General features: G+C 41.8%; 1 protein-coding gene across 1 annotated transcript in view; it reads left to right on the top strand.

Annotated features, from left to right (window-relative positions):
* Nucleotides 1-4,492: 4,492 nt before the first annotated feature.
* SI (sucrase-isomaltase) overlaps nucleotides 4,493-21,731 on the top strand; it is a 110,541-nt gene continuing 93,302 nt past the window's right edge. The window contains exons 1-6 of the mRNA XM_083739051.1: nucleotides 4,493-4,561; nucleotides 6,887-7,004; nucleotides 9,164-9,237; nucleotides 15,581-15,701; nucleotides 16,164-16,273; nucleotides 18,827-18,978. Coding sequence (XP_083595177.1) covers nucleotides 6,887-7,004; nucleotides 9,164-9,237; nucleotides 15,581-15,701; nucleotides 16,164-16,273; nucleotides 18,827-18,978 — 575 coding nt within the window. The 5' untranslated portion in view covers nucleotides 4,493-4,561. The remainder of the gene's footprint in view (nucleotides 4,562-6,886; nucleotides 7,005-9,163; nucleotides 9,238-15,580; nucleotides 15,702-16,163; nucleotides 16,274-18,826; nucleotides 18,979-21,731) is intronic.

The following is a 21,731-nucleotide window of genomic DNA, read 5'->3' as shown; positions in this document are numbered from 1 at the left end:
GCAGAGAAGTTGCTTTTGATCCTGCAGTTCTGAGGAGTGGCACATTAAGATTCTAACATCTGTAAGTGATATAATTGTCTTTTATTTTTTTATTTTTTTAAATTTTTTTATTAAGAGTTTTGTTAATACAATAGAGAAAAGACAGAATAAACAGATAATAGACAGAAAAAAGAACAAACATAAAATTTAACATCTTATAATACTCATCTTTTCTTCATCTTTTGGACTTCCTCACATCTCCCGCTCTTGCATTCCAATTTACAAAACTTTAGCCAGCAACTTATCACCTTGTTTCAAATCTTATTATACACATTTCCAATATTTTGTCCCTAACTTTGAATACTTTTATCTAGGTCTTAGGTTCCTAATTTTAACACAATGTTTATTCAAAATTTCTCTTTTTCTCATATATTTCACTCATTCTCATAATTTTTATCAACTAACTCAATGGGCCCTGTTATTTTCAATTCTCTCATCCTTCTTAGCACTCATATAGTTTACAATGTTTTTGTAGATAGTCCTTAAATTTCTTCCAGTCCTCTTCCACGGCTTCCTCTCCCATATAAGATATAATTGTCTTTTAAAGATATATAAGATATAATTGTGTTTTAAAAAACCCCAGAATTAAGCAATATGAACAGGTGAACTGCTAAGCGACACAGACTTATTTCTATGCAAACATCTTTTGTGACAAGAAACCTTGAAAACGTCTGGTAAGAATTAAGCAAATATTCCCAATGAAGAATGTTCTAAACAAATCCAGAGGATGCAAGAAGCTATTCTTAGGTAAAACCTGGTATTTCCCCCCACAAAATGTTTTAAGTATCCCAGGCAGCTGTCTACCAGCTCCATCTGGTACACAGGCTGAGACCCTACCTGCCCGCAGACTGTCTCTCCAGAGTGGTGCATGCTCTAGTTATCTCCCGCTTGGACTACTGCAATGTACTCTACGTGGGTCTACCTTTGAAGGTCAATATTTAAGATATTGACATCACAGGAATGGATATTTGCAATAAAATAAAAGAAATATGCAGCTGGATATTGTCCTGAAATATATCACTCCTCAGAATCACAAATAAACTCTTTCTATAAATTTATTTGGCTGTTGTTCCTTATTTATTCTTTTCTAATATGTTAATTTAGATATAGTTACTATGTTCTGTATTTTACTAAACCATCTGATAACAGGGGAGAGGTTCTAGCAGCATGAAGGAGATTAATGGCCATTTTCAATTCAACGTTGAGACTTGAGTCCTTGAGATAAAACCCAGTAAGAAAACCTTCAGATCTAGTGGCAATAAGTAACCAGTCTTATCCCCATTTTAAACTTTGAACTGCAATCCAGAAAGTCTGATTTATGGAGACTTTTACAAAATCTATGTAGAAAAAGAAATCTGTTTGACACTTGCTTTGTGCCAACATATAAATCTTTCTCAGTTTGTATAGTATAATATCAGGAAGGTTTCTAATACACATTCTGGAACTGAAGCATGTTTGATGCAGTTTTATGATCCCTGATTCATTTGCAGCCTACCCTTGCTACTGATATGCACATGTGTTCTGACACAACAGCACTCTTAAACAGCCACCATGTGATCTTACGCCTGATTGCACCCAAATACATTTTGTGCGTTATTTTTCATATAACACTGCACAATCTAAAGTGTACAATCACATCAGCTCTGCTTTTCTGTATTGCTCTTAATCGAAATGAACGTGCTAGTATTAATACCGTACAGGCCCGAATATAAGCCACACCTTTAAAATTCAAGGGGGAGAAAGAATAAAAAACAATACCCAAATATAAGCGGCTCCCTTAAAATACCGCAGGCACTCACACCCGTAAATGCATTCGGCTTCTGAAACATTTGACAACCGAGGCTCAATGGGGTGGTCAGCAAGCCCCATTGAGAAGAAAAGGAAAACGTGGGCTAAGGGAAAAGGGAGACAGTGTGTCTCTCCCTGTGTATATATGGCCTGGCAAAGGCAAACAGGAGGAAGGGTGGTCCTTCTTGCCCTCCAATCTTTTGTGGGTGGGTGGGGGAGTGGCTGGGATCCAGGCTCATTCCACCTCGCGAAGGAGACGTGTATCAGCAGCAGGGAGGGGCAGGACGTGGGTGTGGAGGAAGGGGGTGCGGTGGGTGCAGACCTCCCCGGGTGTCAGCACTGAGGGGGGTGACAAAATGTTGGGCGGCACTCACCGTGGGGCCTGCAGCATGCCTGAGCCATGTGTCTCTCCTGGGCGCCCGCAGGTTCCATGCTGCCCCAAATGTTCTGCCCGCTGCCTCCCCCCCCCCAGCTGAGTGGGAGGAGGTAGGCAGAATCCTTGGAGCCCCTGTGGAGCGTCCTGCCCTGGCTTGCCCTGCCCCACGGACAGCTGGCCCCACCCCTGGACACAGGGCATGTGTGCCGCCCCAGGCACCCGATCGGCTTGCTTCGCTGCTGGAAGAAAGGGCACGCCTCAGCGAAGCACCATGGAAAGAGATGGGGCAAAGGGCAGGGGCAGAGCTGTGATTCTGCTTCCAAAAACTGGGAGCCTCCCTCTTGAATTCCTGGCCCAGCTTTCAGGCTCCTGCTCCACCCATAAGGAAGATGGAGGGAGGAAGGGATCCGGGTTTGTGGGAACTCGCGTCCAAAAAGAACCTGCAGGGGGCATGAAAGGAGAATTGAGAAGAGATCCCATCTCCCCCCGCCCTGTCATTAAAACTGAAATGGTTGGTATGTAAAAGCCAATTTTTGTAAGGTTGCGAATACAGTGGTATCTCGGGTTACATACACTTCAGGTTACATACACTTCAGGTTACAGACTCTGCTAAACCAGAAATAGTGCTTCAGGTTAAGAACTTTGCTTCAGGATGAGAACAGAAATCGTGCTCCGGCAGCACGGCAGCAGCAGGAGGCCCCATTAGCTAAAGTGGTGCTTCAGGTTAAGAACAGTTTCAGGATAAGTACAGACCTCCGGAATGAATTAAGTACTTAACCTGAGATACCACTGTATAAGCCACGTTTTAACTTTTTCTAAAAGTGCAGCTTATATCCGGGCCAGTACGGTAGTTTCATTTCTGATGGCTTGGACAGAGCTCGGAATTTAAGGGTCAAACATTTTCTGTTGAGGCACACATAGTGTGTATGTTTTTAAAAGTTCTCTCTCGAAAGAATATGCAACCCAGAGTCTGCCTCCAACTTCCTTAGGGAGGAGAAGGTGGGGGTGTCACTTTCAATTTCTCTCACTTCCTCATAATTCTAGCCTTCAGCTTGGCCAGTTTCTGCCTCGGCTTGCATTTGAGAAGAGTAGCCTTGCAAAAAATGTTGTCACGTTTATGTCCCCATTTCTTCTAATATACTCTTTCTTCTATGCAATTCTTTACCCAAATGTGTGTATTTTGTACACTCCCCCCCCCCAAGGGGTGTGTGTTGGAGAACTGCATTGCAAATTTCAGAAAAGTTTTGATTTCAAAGGATTTTAGTTTTAGTTCATATTTTGAACTGAAGTCAAAATTTAGGAGGCTAAAAGGTGAGATGAGCACATTTCTCTCCCATCTAGAGGAGGAGGCGGGGGCGGAGGAGGAACCCATTTTAACCCATTCACACCCTGCAGCCTTCCGGCTGAAAATCACAACTGCTTTCTGTGGACAGACATATATGAATAATGTTGTGATTTCTTCTACAGCCACAAATGCATCTGGAGTAAGTGATTATTATTTTTTTGTGGGGGAGGACAGAGACTACAGATTTTAAAAGCCCACTCTCACCCCCTGCCCTACTTCATGGATGCTCTAAAGCAGACCGCAGCCCCACTACTATACTGTGTCATTTTAAAAGAAATGTTCCAGCAGCATTATATTTGACATCACATAGAGTTTGCAATGCTTTTATGGTTAGCTGATATTCTGCAAACAGTGCACGCAGGTTTTTTGTTGTTGTTGAAAAATGGATGGATAGCTAAAGGAAAGTGGTTTATTTACTCTTCACAGGGGGAAAAAGATTCAGAGCATTCTCCTCTGCTACTTTCTACATTTTCTTCCTCTTATGGTTCACAGTTGTGTTGTATGAATACTCCCAATTACTGCTTAGGAATACTCTCCTAGCGATCAAAACTGCATCCTTTTGTGTTGCGACCGAACTTTAGGCATCTCTTTTTAACCTCCACAAAGCTTCAACTGATTTATGCTGACATTAAGCAGGAGAAATGGAGAAAGACTGATAAGCAAAAGTCCAATTAAAATAATAAACTGGGAGTCATACGGTGGCTCAGGGTGAAGGTGGCAAATGCAGAAACGATACCTAACCGCATGTGTGATTATACCTGCCAAATGTCGCATGACTGATATGCAAGGGGGGGGGGGTGGAATTATTAATTAACTAATCATTCCCTTGCCTGCAAAGAGAACCCACAATCTGCCTGTGGCTTTGTGTATAATCTACTGATAGCCTAGTTAAAATATAATACAAGGAACTGATAGGGAATCAGTATATAGTTAAGAGTCTGCAAGGCAAGGCATCATTTCTGACACAGGACTATTTGGCAGCAATACATGGAGGAAGCCGCAGAAGTATAGAGGTAGGTTTGCTTGGGTTTTTTTAAATATATAACAAACAAACAAAAAGTTTCAGTAGCTTCCTGTGTGGCAAATATGTGGTAACTCTAATGTAGCAAAATCAGAACCTGTTACCTGAGTTGCTGTCTATGCTCCCACAATTGGAAACATTCCAGACAATCAATTGCAGAATCCTAGAGACTGAATTCCAAACCCTTTGCAGCGCAGCCAATAAAACCTATCCTCACTTGGACAGGACACTCCATATTTACACCAGCTTTATGATCCCCACCTATGCAGAGCCCTTTTCCTTGCAAGATTTAATGTCTTACTGCCTGCAGCTTTGCAAGATAGATTTTTGAAAATCCCATACTCTGAAAGATTCTGCCTTTGTGGCACAAAACAGGTTGAATCCACCACACACGTTTTATTTTATGGCCCATTTTATGCAAAAATATGTGATAATTATTTCGGCCCCTTATTGAAGGAGGGGATTTATTGCGCTGACTCTTATAGAGTGTCTTATCTGTTGAATAATTGTAGTAATGACGTTGTGGAGAATGTGACGAGATAATATCAGGCTTGCCATATGACAGGAAAATTCCTGACATTTCCTGGTTTCCGGGTGTAAAAGTGGCATCGAAGCAGCAAAATGTCAAGGAAAACCTCAGGGGTCAGCAAACTTTTTCAATAGAGGGCCGGTCCACTGTCTCTCAGACCTTGTGGGGGGCTGGACTATATTTTGAAAAGAAAAGAAAATGAATGAATTCCTATATCCTGCAAATAACCCAGAGATGCATTTTAAATAAAAGCACACATTCTACTCATGTAAAAATACGCTGATTCCTGGACAATCCGCGGGCCGGATTTAGAAGGCGATTGGGCTGGATCTGGCCCCCGGGCCTTAGTTTGCCTACCCATGACCTGGATGTATGGCAGCACAATGGAAAAAAGCAGTGGAAACAGCTCCAAAAGCTTAAAATTAGTCTTTTCAGGGAGGTTTCACCCCAAAACCTCAACAATTCTGCCTTCTTTTATAGCCCTTGATAATATGCCCCTGAAACTTGCAGTGCAGAGGGCAGCTTAGGATGTGATACAGGGGGTTGTAGATTGAGGAGAAACTGGCATAAATTGTGCCCCCTTTCATTGTACATAAATGTGACGGTCTTTTTGTCACTATGAAAGTCTATAACGAAATGTAAAGTATACTGTAATTTTGCCTGAATTCTGTTCTTATTTGCAATTTTATTTTTCTTTGCGGTACTGTACATTGTTACTGTCATTTAACAATCATTTCAAGCCAATCTGTTAAAACGCAAGCACTATGTCATTTCTTGTTTCTTGTGGCTGATAGCCTTCCAAATGCATTAATGTAGAAAATCAGAGATAAGGGGGTAAGAACGAACTGAAATAATGCAGCTGGTAGTTCAGTTTTAACTTATACATTTTTAAATTTATTTACTTCATTGCAGAGATATTTGAACACTCTCAATTATTTTAGAAATCAATTTCACTCATTCATTCATCCTCATTATGGATGTTTTGTTGATGATGTTAAAAAAGCTAGGGGGTTGTTGTATTTTAGGGAAAATGTGTTCATCCCGTTGACAAACCTAAATCCAGCCACTGATTTACTGAATGCTAGACACTGGTTTAAATGCATTTTTATTGCTAGATACAGTTAAACATTAATAGTTCCATGTTGTTTTTCACACAAGATTGAGCAGTTGGCTGTGGAGCCCTAACACTTCAGCAGTGCCTGTTTGTCAAAGATGGGCATCATTCCTAACTTTACTAAGCATTCTGTCTCCCTAGGGATTTCAGCCAAGATGAGCAGCTGGTAAATCCTCCCCCCCCCCCTTTGCAAATCACGCTAAGAGATCAAACTTAAATTGTATTTCTGTCCATGCTCATGTTGGCTTCCCTTTCCAAATAAACATAGTCAACCAGGGTTGTGTATTTTTCAAGAACTTTATGGCATCAAAACAGGGAAAAGATTCTTGGAAGTGTTTCTATTTTCACTGGTGCAATGTTTTCTATCCAGGAGGAACATACCTTGGCCCATGAGATAAGACCTCCCCCTCCTCAAAAAGACCCCCCACGAAAATTCACAAAATTCATCTCAATCGTTAAGGAGATGGTTCTTTTAATAGCACAGTGCAGAAGAGTGTAAGCTATATAATTCAGTGCTTTTGAAAACGGCATAGTTATATTTTAACTACAGGGATCAAAGGATACTTTCCCCCTCCCAAGCAAATGCTTTTAAGACATTTACGCCTTCCTCGAATGTTCCTTCTTAATGTTGTGTTTTTCTTAATGTTTTTGTTTCTCTCATTCTCCCTTGCTAGATGGGAAGGAAAGAATTTACTGGATTGGAAGTCTCCCTGATCACCCTCTTCCTTTTGGCAGCGATTATTGCCAGTGTTTTGATTGGGCTTTTAGCAACAGGCCATACTGGATTCAAAGGTAATGGTTCAGAAATCCATGAATTTCAGCAATTAGTGAGTCATATGGCAATCTAGCACACTGGTTGTCATAGTTTTTCTGAAACAAAAATAAATAAAACTATCCCCGCCCCCCAGTTATTATAGTCTTGCTGTTAGCAATGGGTTTTGTTTGCTTGTTGATTTTAGTCCCACTAAGAAGTGAAGAATTTGGTTCATCATGTCTAACAATTAAGCAATAGATCAGTTGATAAGATACCGCAGCAGTCTTGCAAATATGGTGTATCTTTCCTGGGGAGATGTTCAAGAACTATTAGGTAACAGTTCTTTTCCATCTCACGTGGAACAGGTTCCAACCTTTCAAAACCCAAGTTTATTTTTATGAAAAGGTATGAAAATATGTCGTCTTCAAAATGTTTGTGGGAAGCAGGTTGCCTCATGGTTAGCAGCAGCAAGGAACTAATTAGTGAATATATACAGCTAACTTTAATGGATGACATGAATGTTAAGCCAATTAATCAGTTTACATGGAGGCTATTATCATGCTTAGTTCCAGCACCTCTTTTTCTAGAAAAATAGTACCGGTCCACACCCAACAGGCAATGACTCTCTAAGATTTAAGACTGCAATCTTTTGAATTCAACCTGGAGATTAAACCTGAGAGTTTTTGCACTCAAAGCACTGAGCTGTGAGATATGATAGATGCTTCTCTCATGTTTGTGGAAATTATGTGCTGGAAACCTTGCATCCATAAACCTAGGACATTTCACATATGGAATTTCCTTTCTCTTTCTTGTTTGTTCACCTGATAAACAAACTGATGCTTTTCAGTTTAGGCTGGGATCTACTCAAACCAGTAGGGGCTTATTTTAATAAACTATATATTTTGTAATGTAGTTATAATATGGTACAATCAATTATTCTTTAGTTAGCATCCATTCCAGGGATTTTGATGGGAGAGATTTGGCATGTGCTTAACTCTTCCGCTGAAGTCGGTGAGGCTTTAAAAGTGCTTAACTGCAGCAGGATCCTGCCTTGTCTTTTTAGTTTTTCATTTATCTTCATCTTTAAACCACATTATTCAATCTGAGCAGATGCACAGGTTGGCAGGAGGGCGAAAGCAAAACAAGCAACAATTCATTTTCAAAATATATATAGTCACTCTAAGCAAATTGGATTGAATACAAGTAATTTGTCTGAACTGAGAAGTAAATCAGACTTCTAGTCTCATAGCAAAAGAGAGAGGGAAGGAAGAAGGGTGGGGGAGAACAAATTAGTTGTTATGAAATAAGCCTTTTTTGTGAAAAATATTCCTTAGATGAGAGCATGGTAGCTTAAACCAAACAATCTGAGAGAAAAAGTTCAGAAGTATTTCATGCTCTGTGATGTTTTCACATTTTCAGCTGTTAGCTTAAAAGGCAGAAAATGAAAGATTTCTGTTGTTTTTTCTGAACAGAAAGAGGCGTCCATTGACATGCTATTGTGGGGTCATTGTGTGTTGTCATTTTAATATTTGTTGTAATGTAAAATATCTGTTGTACACCACCCTGAACACAGGAGCCAACTCCTAGGAGCCATTGGGGCTTAAGCCCCCACAATGAAATATTTGAGGGGGCCAGGCTCCCAGAATGTTGATGGACATTCCCATTCAAATAGTGGGTGTGCACTGCTTCATGTGACTGATTATGCAGGGCGGGGCTTCCTTGCGTCCCCACAATATTTTGTTCAAGTTGGCACCCCTGACCCTGAACTCAGTTTAGAGGGAGGGTGGTATAAAAATGCAGTAAAAAATATGTAAAGTGTTTCTACTCTATAGCTGAATGAGCTCCCACAGAAGATTTCAAAGCTCAGCAATAAATACCTGTCCTCAGGTTTACAGTAGAAGATGACACAGAAGGAAAAGGGAATGGCAGGGAGGAGGAAAAATAAACTCGACCATTAGTTCTTAGATTCAGAGTTGTTGGTTTGAATAAAAACAAGGGCCGAGCCTATCCCAGGCTCAGCCTATTGGTGCAGAAGTACAGTAATTAGTTTTTTGTGACAGACCTCTGATATAAAAAGATAAAGGAAAGCTGGGGCTCTCGGCACCCATCATTAGTGTCTTTTTAAAATACATTCTTATATTTTGTTATATTTGCTCTGGCCTCTGACTAATGCGATAAATTGATTGATCTCTTGCAGAATTTTCTCCAACTTGCCCAGTTGTGCAACCGTCGGAGAGAATAGATTGCATCCCAGATACCTTGGCAACAAAGGTACAAATAATAATAATAATAACTGATTTCCTACCCTAATTTTATTATTATAATTATCAGCTGTCTGTGGACGAGAACATATTAGGATACAAAGTTAGCAAGGATGGAAGGATTGAGGAATTGGAAATGGCTATTCCTCCCCATGGAATTATCATTTCAGAGAGGAAGGAGATGCCTAGCCGCACTCTGCCATGCATAAGAATAACAGAATCATAGAACTGTAAAACTGGAAGGGACACCAAGGGTCATCTAGCCCAACCCCTTGTCTGGATCATGTTCTGTTACTCCCATGGAGGAAATTATGGGAGAAAGCATGGCTGCTCCTATGCCACTGCTTATTTTGGATGCTGCTGCTAATTACATCAGGGCAACTTTCCCCCTACCAAAGATCTGCAAGTGGTTTATATCACACTGTCTGTACTTTTCTGTGTATAACATGGTCCTGTGTATAAGATGCACCCTCTTTTTTGGGACTCCAAATTGAGTAAACAGGGGGAGATTGCCGAGAGTTGTTGACCTGCGGGGAGGATTGCTGAAAATCGATCACCCGCAGGACCGCCACAGCCAATTGCACACACATCAGCGAAGCAACCAATCGTCTGCACGCTTGCCAAAAGAAGCACCAATCGCCCGCCCAATTCCAGAAACAGCAAATAGCCGGCAGACCTTGACGTGCCCACCAATCACCCGCAAATAATGCCCCTTGCAATCTCCTGCTCACGGCAGCCACAAATTGCCCATCCCAGCATAATTTTTGGATAAAGTAACCTCATCTTATAGGGACGCGGGTGGTGCTGTGGGTTAAACCACAGAGCCTAGGACTTGCCGATCAGAAGGTTGGCGTTTTGAATCCCCGCGACGGGGTGAGCTCCCGTTGCTCAGTCCCTGCTCCTGCCCACCTAGCAGTTCAAAAGCACATCAAAGTGCAAATAGATAAATAGGTACTGCTCCGGTGGGAAGGTAAACGGCATTTCTGTGCGCTGCTCTGGTTCGCCAGAAGTGGCTTAGTCATGCTGGCCACGTGACCCGAAAGCTGTACGCCGGTTCCCTCGGCCAATAAAGCGAGATGAGCGCCGCAACCCCAGAGGCGTCCGCGACTGGACCTAATGGTCAGGGGCCCCTTTATCTTTAAACCTCATCTTATACACGGAAATATACAGTAATTGTTGTGAAAATAAAAACGCAGCAGATGAAATCCAGAGACTTGGCCTTGACAGCCTTCTGTGGTTCAGGAGCTCTGTCAGCAGCTCCTGGACTTGAAAAATCTGCATTGACCTCTGTTCAGTTGTGGAAACTAGAAAGCAATTAGCTCTCTACTATCATTTATTTATGCTGGCGAACGTTCCTGAGAGGTCTGATATTGAAGGTCTGATAAGAGTTCTTCTCAGTGGCAAAAGTCCTCTCTCCAGTAGTATTTGCTTTCATGAACAATTTATGTGGTTATAGGTGAAATTAACGGTTGGTAAGCTTTAACCTTTTTACTGTCTTATCTTTTTTTACCTTGGTCAATCATTATCGTAGTGTGGTGTCTCTAGGTATTTCTAATACTCATGAGGAACTGGTTATTTTCTGTTCCCTCCCCCTTCACTTTTGATATGGGCTGATTGATTTCCAAAGATATGTTAATCAAGAAGTCCCTGAGGTGTCCCTGAGACATATGTCCATCTGTGCAAATGTCCCCATTAGGTACAGAGGAGAGATTCCATTATAAATGGAATTTGATGCCTCTGATCAAGCTTTGCCCATGATAGATTGACTCTTGCATTGAACATTTGCTTATATCTGAGTCACTTAGGCAAAAACCCATGTATAACATAAATAATATGTATGAAAAAGTCAAGCCCCATGTGCTACTATATTTCTGTAGCATAATTGTAAAACTATTAATACTTAAGGCTTGATTCCAGCATAATACTATCTAAACACATTCTGTCAGCATGAGAATTCACATTTGTGCAACATAACTTTCCCTCCTTTCCTTTCCCCTACATATATTCTGGGTTGCCCCTCGTCCCTCTGGGACATATCTGGGAAGGGTGCTGGGAATAGGAAGGAGAAGAGGGACTGTTCCATTCTGCAAGCATAAATCCTTGCACTATTTGTTGTTGTTGTTTAGTCATGTCCGACTCTTCGTCACCCCATGGACCAGAGCACGCCAGGCACTCCTGTCTTTCACTGTCTTCCGCAGTTTGTTCAAACTCATGTTAGTAGCTTCGAGAACACTGTCCAACCATCTTGTCTTCCGTCGTCCCCTTCTCCTTGTGCCCTCCATCTTTCCCAACACCAGGGTCTTTTCCAGGGAGTCTTCTCTTCTCGTGAGGTGGCCAAAGTATTGGAGCCTCAGCTTCAGGATCTGTCCTTCCATTATAGAACCATTTAATGAGATATTGCCTAAAGTATTTTTTTTATACAATTATATGCATTGAGCAATATCCAGTTGTTTCATTTCATCAGCTCAATGATTTATGCTTGCACACTTGATTTTTCCCTATCTTGTCCCCCACCCCCCACCCTGTGCAAAACCTATATTTGTTCTGGGGTTCACCTCAACCTTTCAGAGCAGATTTGGGAAATGTGCAGTATGTGTGGGAGGAGATGAGAGGGAAAGGAAAGCCACTGAGCAGGCAGAACAACTGCCCTTTCTTTTATGCATCTGTTTATTTGGGGGCTACTTTAGAAGGTTGGCAGTTCGAATCCCTGTGGCGCGGTGAGCTCATGTTGCTAGGCCCCTGCTCCTGCCAACCTAGCAGTTCGAAAGCACGTCAAAGTGCAAATAGATAAATAGGTACCGCTCTGGCGGGAAGGTAAACAGCATTTCCGTGTGCTGCTCTGGTTCGCCAGCAGCAGCTTAGTCATGCTGGCCACATGTCCTGGAAGCTGTATGCCGGCTCCCTCGGCCAATAAAGCAAGATGAGCGCTACAACCCCAGAGTCGGCCATGACTGGACCTAATGGTCAGGCGTCCCTTTACCTTTACTTACTTTAGAAAACACAGAGTGTATCTGTGTATATTATTTTGCATATAATAATTGTATAATATAATATTTGAGGCTTTTTAAAAGCAGAACCTGGAAGGGAGTACAGCCCACCTTTATATCAAGATCAAGAAGAGAAGGGTGAGAAATCTGTGCAGATAAACTGGACATTGAGATTTTCAGAAGATTCAATCTTTGTTCCCATGCACTGAAGCTTTAGAACAGGGTTGTGATCATGTGCAGCTCTGCCTTCTCTGCTTCCTCCTCAGTTAACAGGAGGCTGCAGCAGGATGGAGGATACTTCCTTCCACTCATGCTGGCAACTGGATACAACCCATTGTGATTAGACTGTAGGTCACATTCAGGGGACCCTTGTGGATAAAGCTTAGTATGGCTTAGAGAAGTGTGAATGTGCAATCCACTGTATATATTTACAAGTGAGGAAAAATACAGCAACAGATAACATTGCAGCAGAACAGGCTACCAGGGCCCAGTGGGTACTGTGATAGAGGGATGTGACAGACCTTGACATTTCAATGCCCTGCAGGGACTCTGCAAGCAGAAGGCAGATATGCTGGTGCATAGATTTAGAAGTGAATTTTTCTAGCACATAATTTCTTCAAGGTAGAAGGAATAGAAGAAAGAAGTCCCCTTTGCTGGCAAAACATACCCTTCCTTCTCCTCTCCCCTTTCAGGGATAGATATTGGTTTTTCAAATTTCAGTGACACTCTGTCCGAGGCCAAAATCTGTGCCTACCGCCTCTCACCTTCCGTTCTGCTCAATTCACTATGTCATTGTTGTGATGCCCTTTAGCGCCCCCTAGGCTCAGCACCACAGAGCCTAGGGCTTGCCGATCAGAAGGTCAGTGGTTCGAATCTCCACAACGGGGTGAGCTCCCGTTGCTCGGTCCCTGCTCCTGCCAACCTAGCAGTTCGAAAGCATGTCAAAGTGCAAGTAGATAAATAGGTACCACTCCAGCGGGAAGGTAAACGGCGTTTCTGTGCGCTGCTCTGGTTCACCAGAAGTGGCTTAGTCATGCTGGCCACATGACCTGGAAGGTGTACACTGGCTCCCTCGGCCAATAAAGCAAGATGAGCGCCGCAACCCCAGAGTCAGTCACGACTGGACCTAATGGTCAGGGGTCCCTTTACCCTTTACCTTTAGGCTCAGCACCCAGTGTGATGGAACCGGTTGCACTGCCCTAAATTTGCTTCTGCCCCTTTGCTTGATGAGAAACGGGGAAATGAAGATGTGTTTCAGAAGCAAGGGCAATGGAGAGGACTTCTCCAGCACGTCCCCTGCCTTTGCTCACAAGCACACCTTTCTCTCTGCCTTTCCCAACAAGGAAAAAGGAATGGAGGAATAAAGGTGCATTTTGCAAACAAAGGCTGAGACCTTGCCAAACCTCCTTTTAGACCTCACCACTGTCAAGGGGTGCACTCCCACATAGAGCGCACTGCAGTAATCCAGCCTTAGAGTTGCACTGTCTTTAGTACTGTGGTCAAGCTCTCCCCGTTCAGGAATAGCCTTAGCTGTCCTACGAGGCTTACAGGTAGAAGGTGCTTCTGGTCACTGAAGGTAGAATGAGAATGTGCATTCATGCTCATCTGAACTTGTATAATCATCCACATTTGGTCATGCCCAACTTCATGTGATTCCTTCTAGATTGAGTTGAATGTTTTGCAATGAGGTTGTGTTGGGCAGTGAAACTACCACTGTGGTATGTCAAGATCGGAGGCTACTGCTTATCTTTATTTTACTGTTCAGAGTGGGGGCAAAGACAGAGCTCCACTCACTCTGTGTGTGTGTGTGTGTGTGTGTGTGCATGTGAATTTGCCATGTAGCCAGAACTTATTGGATACAGAGCACTCTAATGTCATTGTGTTAATTATGTGAACCTTGACCGGCTTGAATAAACCCTTTCAATTTACGCTATTCCTTAAGAAACAACAGACTGGGGGAAACAGGTGAGCAGGTGCAAAAACGTAGGGATCTCACAGAAACTTTCTCACGTACAGACCATCAATTTTTGCATTAAAAAAAAAATATCATGGATCAAACCCATGAAATGCTGGTGCCTGATAATTGAAATGGGGAATTGAAATACAGAAGCTGTGCAATTTAAGTTGGTTGTTGGAAGACCAGGTGGGGGTTGGATTAAGAGCTTCAGTATTGTGCACAAACATTTTTGGTTCCAAATATTTCTCTTGTAAATGGGCAATTTCCTTGTGATAAGGAACTAGCCTTTCTGTGAAGGCAAATGTGTGTTGGTGATTAAGAGCTTCTATATAAATTCATTAGTTTACAGTGTACTGTAAGATGAATCACAGAGATTATGGGATAACATCCAAAGGTTGCTTCGCAGTTGATTCTTGATTGATATGGCAATTGTCTGAATGTTTTAAAGTCCTATTTTACGAATTGGTGTGGGAAGAGAGGTCGTCACTGAATGAATGTGATAGAAATGAAGGAGTGAGCACTTCATCCCGGAGAATGCAACCATTGTATTTGTTGTTGTTGGCACTGAAATGTCTGCAGAATGGGAAAGATGTGTTTGAACATGTATAATTCTCCCCCTTGGCTATATAAAAGGTGAATGTCGGAAAGTTTAGAGACCAACTAAGTCAGTTCTTGGTATGAGCTTCTTCAGATATCTGAAGAAGTGTGCATGCACACGAAAGCTCATACCAAGAACTGACTTAGTTGGTCTTTAAGGTGCTACTGGAAGGAATTTTTTTTGTTTTGACTATGGCAGACCAACACGGCTACTTATCTGTAACTGGAAAGTTTAGAATTGGCTCTTGCAACTGGAAGATGAGCAGAGGTATTTGCATAACTATTCAGTCTGCATAATAGGGCTTAAATTTGAACTTTTCTGAAGTGTTCAGTGATTTCACTTCCACTTAATGATCAGTGGACCTGCCCAAGTCTGCTTCAGAATTAATCCAGAGCAATGAAATGAGTTTCCTGACTATCTCCAGAATGCTACAGCTCTTGTGCTCCTGAATGATATGATAAGAGGACACCGTGGGATCCACGGCTTCTGTCTCTGCAAGCTTAATGGGGCATTGCTGCCACTCGGTGTGGTTTGGATCTGGTGCAACTTCACACTGGCTTAACTTGTACCAGATTGCTTTACACTAGCTTCCTATGCATAGGATTGCTCCCTGAGTCACAGAATGGAAGCTTTCTTTTCATTCATGGATAATGCCAAAATTGCAGAAGACGACAATTTAATCTGCTGGTATCAGCATTTACAGAGCAATGACATAAATGAGTCCTGTGGGCTCATGCCATTGTCCAGAAAATGGATTTAGAGGGTATTGCTGCTTCTGAAATAACGCCACTTTTCTCTCTTTATAATGTAGGACATATGCACGCTCCGCGGCTGCTGCTGGAGCCCTCAGAATGAAACAAGCATACCCTGGTGCTACTTTTCCAACAGCCATGGATACCAAGTAGAAGGAGGCCAGAAAGACACAGAAACAGGTAGGCGGAAGTAGGTTGTACTCCAGGAATAATAAGCACACTCTTTCATTAAATAGTATGGAGGCCAGCACCACTAGGCTGCTCCGCTGTTTGATATGCATAATACAGACTGAGGTTGAAAGTCTTTCCAAAGAATTTGTTCTCCATCACATGGTTGTTAACAAAAATACTAAATAAAAAAGGATACTAAAACTGAAGTTAAGCACTTAAATATGCTACAGCCATGACTTCATTTCCCACCCCCCACCTTGCCCATGGCCGCTTGCAGAAGACAGTGGGATTGACCCAAATTGTCTATCAGCAAATCCATTTGCTACTTCCATGTTTCTCTTTTGCCTATGGGTAGGTATCCTGGTGATGCATTTGGCCCAAGAGCTGTTAGTTGTTGACTCCTGTGCTACATAGGTTTAGGCAATATTGGAAGCAATGCTCCTTTGTTTATCACTTCTTTTTCTTGATAAGGATTTGAAACTACACTGACAAGAATACCTGCACCATCCTTGTTCGGAAATGATATTGAAAGGCTTGTCCTGACTGCAGAATATCAGACCGCAAACCGCTTCCGGTTCAAGGTTAGATTGTTTATTAAAGCAATAGTCCAACTGACGGGTCACACTCAGAATTGGGTTGCATGTTGATCAAAGGCATTTTACACTGCAGCTCCACCATACACATATGTGGTAAAAGGACATGGGTGGCGCTGTGGTCTAAACCACTGAGCCTCTTGGGCTTGCTGATCAGAAGGTTGGCGGTTCAAATCCCCACGATGGGGTGAGCTCCTGTTGCTTGGTCCCTGCTCCTGCCAACCTAGCAGCTTGAAAGCATGCCAGTGCAAGTAGATAAATAGGTACCGCTGCAGCGGGAAGGTAAACGGTGTTTCCGTGTGCACTGGCACTCGTCACAGTCCTCCGTGTGCCAATAACGATTTAGTCATTTTGGCCACATGACCCAGAAAGCTGTCTGTGGACAAACACCAGCTCCCTTGGCCTGAAAAGCAAGATGAATGCTGCACCCCATTGTTGCCTTTCACTGGACCTAACCGTCCGGAGTCCCTTACCTTTACCTTATGTGGTTAAAAAAAGAGAAAAAATAAATGACAACATTGGTTCCATGTAGCATGCTTTGTAAATGAATCTTTTTGAGGGTTTAGTGAATCCCTCAAAGTAGATTGTGATTTTATTACTAAAGGAAGCACACATTATAGAATATTATGTCTTAAACAGACCCAAAGTAACCTTCCAAAGCTCTTTAAAATGTAAGACATATTGAAGATCATTTTACATGAATATATGCTGCAACAGGACCTGTCAGATTTATATCAGAATACTGTGGGCCTGCTGGTTCACATTGTCACTGTCAAATTTCCCGATAATTTCCAAATATTCACTTGAAAAGCTGTCATTGAAAATCACATATTCTCAGGTTGCCGAATCTGGCATGTGGTATTTGAAAACGAATATCAATATAAACACAATTATTTGGAAATTGGGTTAGATCTTAGCAAGGTTGCAGAGTGCTGAGATTTCCTGGTGGCGACAAAAGCAGCGATTAGCTGAGCATCTCCAGCAGTGAGTAGCTAATCCTTAGACTGCCCAGGTATCTTAAATGGAGGAGAGTTCAAGATAGGAGAAGGCTCATAGCTCAGTGGTACAACATTTGTTTTGTATCCAGAAGGTCCCAGCTTCATCTCTACTTAGGATGAGACAGTTCCTCTTCTGAAACCCTGGAGATCTGCACCAATGGAGCTACATTTCCCAGAGTTCCCTGGGCATAGGGATTGCTTGTTCAACCACTCTGAGAACTGCAGTTCTGAGAGGGGAATAGTGGTCTCCTAAAAACTCTCAGCACCCTTAACAAACTACATTTCCCAGGAATTTTTTTAAGGGAAGCTATACTGCAGGTGGGGCCAAGATTAGAAGTTAGGCCACACATAGGCGTTCAACAAAATTTCCTGGGTCTGGTGGACCTGCCAAAGGGAAGAAAAATATATATATGCATAAAATATACATTGCTTTGGTAAATACAGCCATACCTCGGGATGAATACGCTTCAGGTTAAGCATTTTCAGGTTGTGCTCTGCAGCCACCCAGAAGTAACTGAGCACGTTACTTCCGGGTTTCGCTGCTCGCACATGCGTAGACATTCAAAATGACGTCACGTGCATGCGCAGAAGCGGCGGAACGCGTCCCGTGCACACGCAGACATGCATTCGTGTATTATGTTCGCTTCAGGTTGCGAACGGGGCTCCAGAACAGATCCCATTCGCATCCAGAGGTACCACTGTATAAGGCACAAGCGGGGAAACCTTTTTTCAATCAATACTGCAGAAATAAATCAGGGATCACACACATGTATTAAAATGTCTGGCAGACAGAATGTTAACTAGTGAAACTTCCCCATACTGAAATATGAGTGTGTTCAATTCTCACAAAGAAGTTGGTTAGATTGGTGTTTGTTTGGTTTCATGCCTCTTGTTCTTCAAGGGCTTGTGAAGACTGATACTTTCTAAAAACAAAACGAGTCAAAGCACTCTGCTTGTTCCCGTTCCAGTGGAGCAGTACTCCTCCCCCCAAATATTGACAGGTCTGGTCATGTATCTTCCCCAAATTTAAGCGGGTTGGATCTAATGACCCTTAAAATCTGCAATTCTGTGATTCTATGAGCTGATTGAGAGTCATCATTGTAAAGGTTTGAGGTAGTAGAAGTGGAGCATGAAAGTCTCCTACTTCTTTCAATTTTATCGCAGACAGATTGAAACACACCTTTTTAAAAAAAAAATTGGTTAGTGAAAACGTGTTGGTCAGAAAAACAATTATTTCCATTCAGTTTATGCTAATGGGATGAAATTGATAAAAATGTGTTTTTAATGAATGAGTCTGAAGAACACGCAGTGTATCAGGAAATTTGCATGGACTCATTAACTACAGCTGCAGAGAGTTGGCTAATGAATACAGTGTTTAACTGTACAGCAGTCTTAACACAATTAATTATGTTCATTAAACATGTAGCATGCATACCACTGATTTGGAATGCATTGTGATGAGGGAAAGATGGTATTCAATAAGTAGAAGTGAATTTTGGGTTCCCCATGAACTTTGTTTTAATTGTTTGATTTTTTTAAATAGATTACAGATCCTGATAATAAGAGATATGAAGTCCCCCATCCAAATATTTCACCCTTTCAAGGACCTAAAGCAACAAATACGAACTACAGAGTTGAAATAACTGAGAATCCTTTTAGCATCCGTGTGATCAGGATGAGCACTAACAACGTCCTGTAAGTCACCTTTTTATTTTTAGTATAAGTAACATTGCAATCAACTGTTCATTAATTGTCCCAGCACTTTCATGCCTGCCCCCCACTACCCCATAAAATTAGTACCATAACATAAAAGAATGCAATAAGGCAGCAGTTCTCAATATTTCTAGCTAAGTGAAACCTTTTCCACATTGATAAAACTCTTGTGTGAACCCTGCAGATTAATTAAGTTGGGGAAGTTAGCTTGTTGAAAAGGATTCTGGGAAATGTTCGAGAGTGAGCAATTATTCTGGGACCCACATCAAAGTGCTTAATCAGACCTGTCAGACCTTGCCATTGCTCTGCATGCACTGAGACTTCACCCTGTGACAAATTTAGCAGTCCACCATGGTTGTACATTTATTGGGTGACAGTCAGAATTAGTGGGCGAGCTATCATTCAGGGAAGCTTATTTATTATTCCCACTAAATATATATGATTATTTATAAGCTATCAAATATTAAATCATTTTAAGAGTAGCTCAGTCATTTGAAACCAGCAGTTTAACAGAAGGCAGTAAAATATTAACACATTTTTAAAATGACAGAACCTATGCACATGCATTGGAGATCGAAATAATTCAAATAATGGAATGGAATAATTTGTTTCCCTCACAATTGATGTTCTAATCAGAGTTTGGGTGCCTGGAACCTCTGTAACAGCTGGACAAAAGCTGTGCATTTATAACAGAAAAACATAATATAAGAAAATATAATTATATAAGAAAATTATAGTCTGGAAACACTCAGTTGTGGGGATAGGTAACAGGGAAAGAGAAAATATATATTCCATTCTTGATAAACTCTCATGTAGCAGCAAAAATTAAAAATAGGGCTGAAGCACGACTGTGCCCTTTTGAGGTCACAATTACCGTGACAAACAAAAGACAATTAATTAATTACCTTTCCTAGCTTTGGAGCTGGCTTCAGCACAACCTATTACAGTGAAAACAATCCTAGACTATAGAGCTGTGGAATTTGAAGTTCTGAAGCATCCTATGTATTTGGGAGGCAGGTGCAACACACCTGCTTTGTATAGCTAACAAAAGCCAGAAGCAGATTACACAGTCCAATTGAGAATTCATGAGAACAATAGCTTATAGCTATTTTTTTTTTTTTTTACAAGAGGAATTTAAATAGCAGTAGTTCCGTGTTTGAGAGATTTCTTCTGGTTAGTACCTCTTGTGAGATTTTAGCCTCTTTAACACCATCTATTTAAAGTGCAGGTTTTTTTGTTTGTTTGATATGCAGAGATTTGGACATGGTTTGAAACAGGAATTGCTGCTTGTGGGTGTATACACTTACATGCATTCCTTTTTAGACCGAGAAAGCTAGATCTATATCACATTTCACATTGTCTTTTCTCCATATGTGCATATCCGACACTATTCTCTTTTGTCCTTACTACAAATGGACTGAAGATACTTTGTTTAATCATGTGAACCCATTTCAAAGTTTATAAATTTGGGGATGTTACAAATCAGTGAAATGTCAGAGGGCATGTAAAAATGACCTCCACATCAGACAAAGAAAGAACAAGTTTGCTCTTTTTGTTATTGTATATTTTTTATTTGGGACCATTTTCATATGAGGAACACACTGCAAACTCAGCATGCAATTCTCACAGATACAGTTCTCACAGATGGCACAAACAAGTGAGTGAGACACATTCAATTTGGTGCTGAGGAGGAAGAGGAGAAGAAGAGGACGGGAAACCTCATTCCCATCTGGATGTTATCCAGATGAGAAGCCACTCCCTTCCTTATCTTCACTATTATAAGTTCAATATATTCCAAGATAGATGTCAATTCATACAGGAACATGTCGTAGCCTGGTCCGAAAGACACTAGGAACTTCTTATCATTCCTTGTAGAAATGTGAAGGAAGCCCTTCAAGGGCATTGCACAACCAGCCTGGTCGTGTATGATGTTTGCATGACCTTGACCAATGCTGACTGCAGCCAGTCAGTCAGTCCTTGGATTCAGGATGCAACTGTGGTTCTTCATCAGGCATGGGCAGGCAAGGATACAGAAGGGAAACAAATGGAACCACAGGCAGGTAGAAGGTCAGCTACCAGATCAGGCAGAAAAGGGACAGAGAAACAGTCAGAAGTGGAATAAAAGAAATGAACAGGGCAGGGGGAGACAAGCAGAAAATCAATATCTGAGGTAGCAATAGAAGGTTGGAGGGACTAGAAGTAGATTCAAGGTCAAATGATGATGATGATGTTGATGATGATGGTGATAATTATTATTATTATTATTATTATTATTATTATTATTATTATTATTATTATTTATATCCCGCCCATCTGCCTGGGCTTCCCCAGTCATTCTGGGTGGCTTCCAACAAAATATTAAAATACAGCAATGCCTCAAACATTAAAAGCTTCCCTAAACAGGGCTGCTTTCAGATGTCTTCTAAAAGTCTGGTAGTTGTTCTCTTTGACATCTGGTGGGAGGGCGTTTCACAGGGCGGGTGCCACTACTGAGAAGGCCCTCTGCCTGGTTCCCTATACTTGGCTTCTTGCATTGAGGGAACCGCCAGAAGGCCCTTGGTGCTGGACCTCAGTGTCCAGGTAGAAAGATGGGGTGGAGGCGCTCCTTCAGATATACTGGACCAAGGCCATTTAGGGCTTTCAAGGTCAGCAGCAGCACCAACAAATGATAGCAGGGATCATGCTCTGAGGCAGCAGTTCAACAGAGAAAGTAGGGAAGCTTTTCAAGCTGGAAC

This window comes from Podarcis gaigeae, assembly GCF_964106915.1.
Source record: "Podarcis gaigeae genome assembly, chromosome: 5".
Classification (NCBI taxonomy): Eukaryota; Metazoa; Chordata; class Lepidosauria; order Squamata; family Lacertidae; genus Podarcis; species Podarcis gaigeae.
Note: the sequence above shows the minus strand (reverse complement) of the source record. Positions and strands in the feature narration are given on the sequence as shown.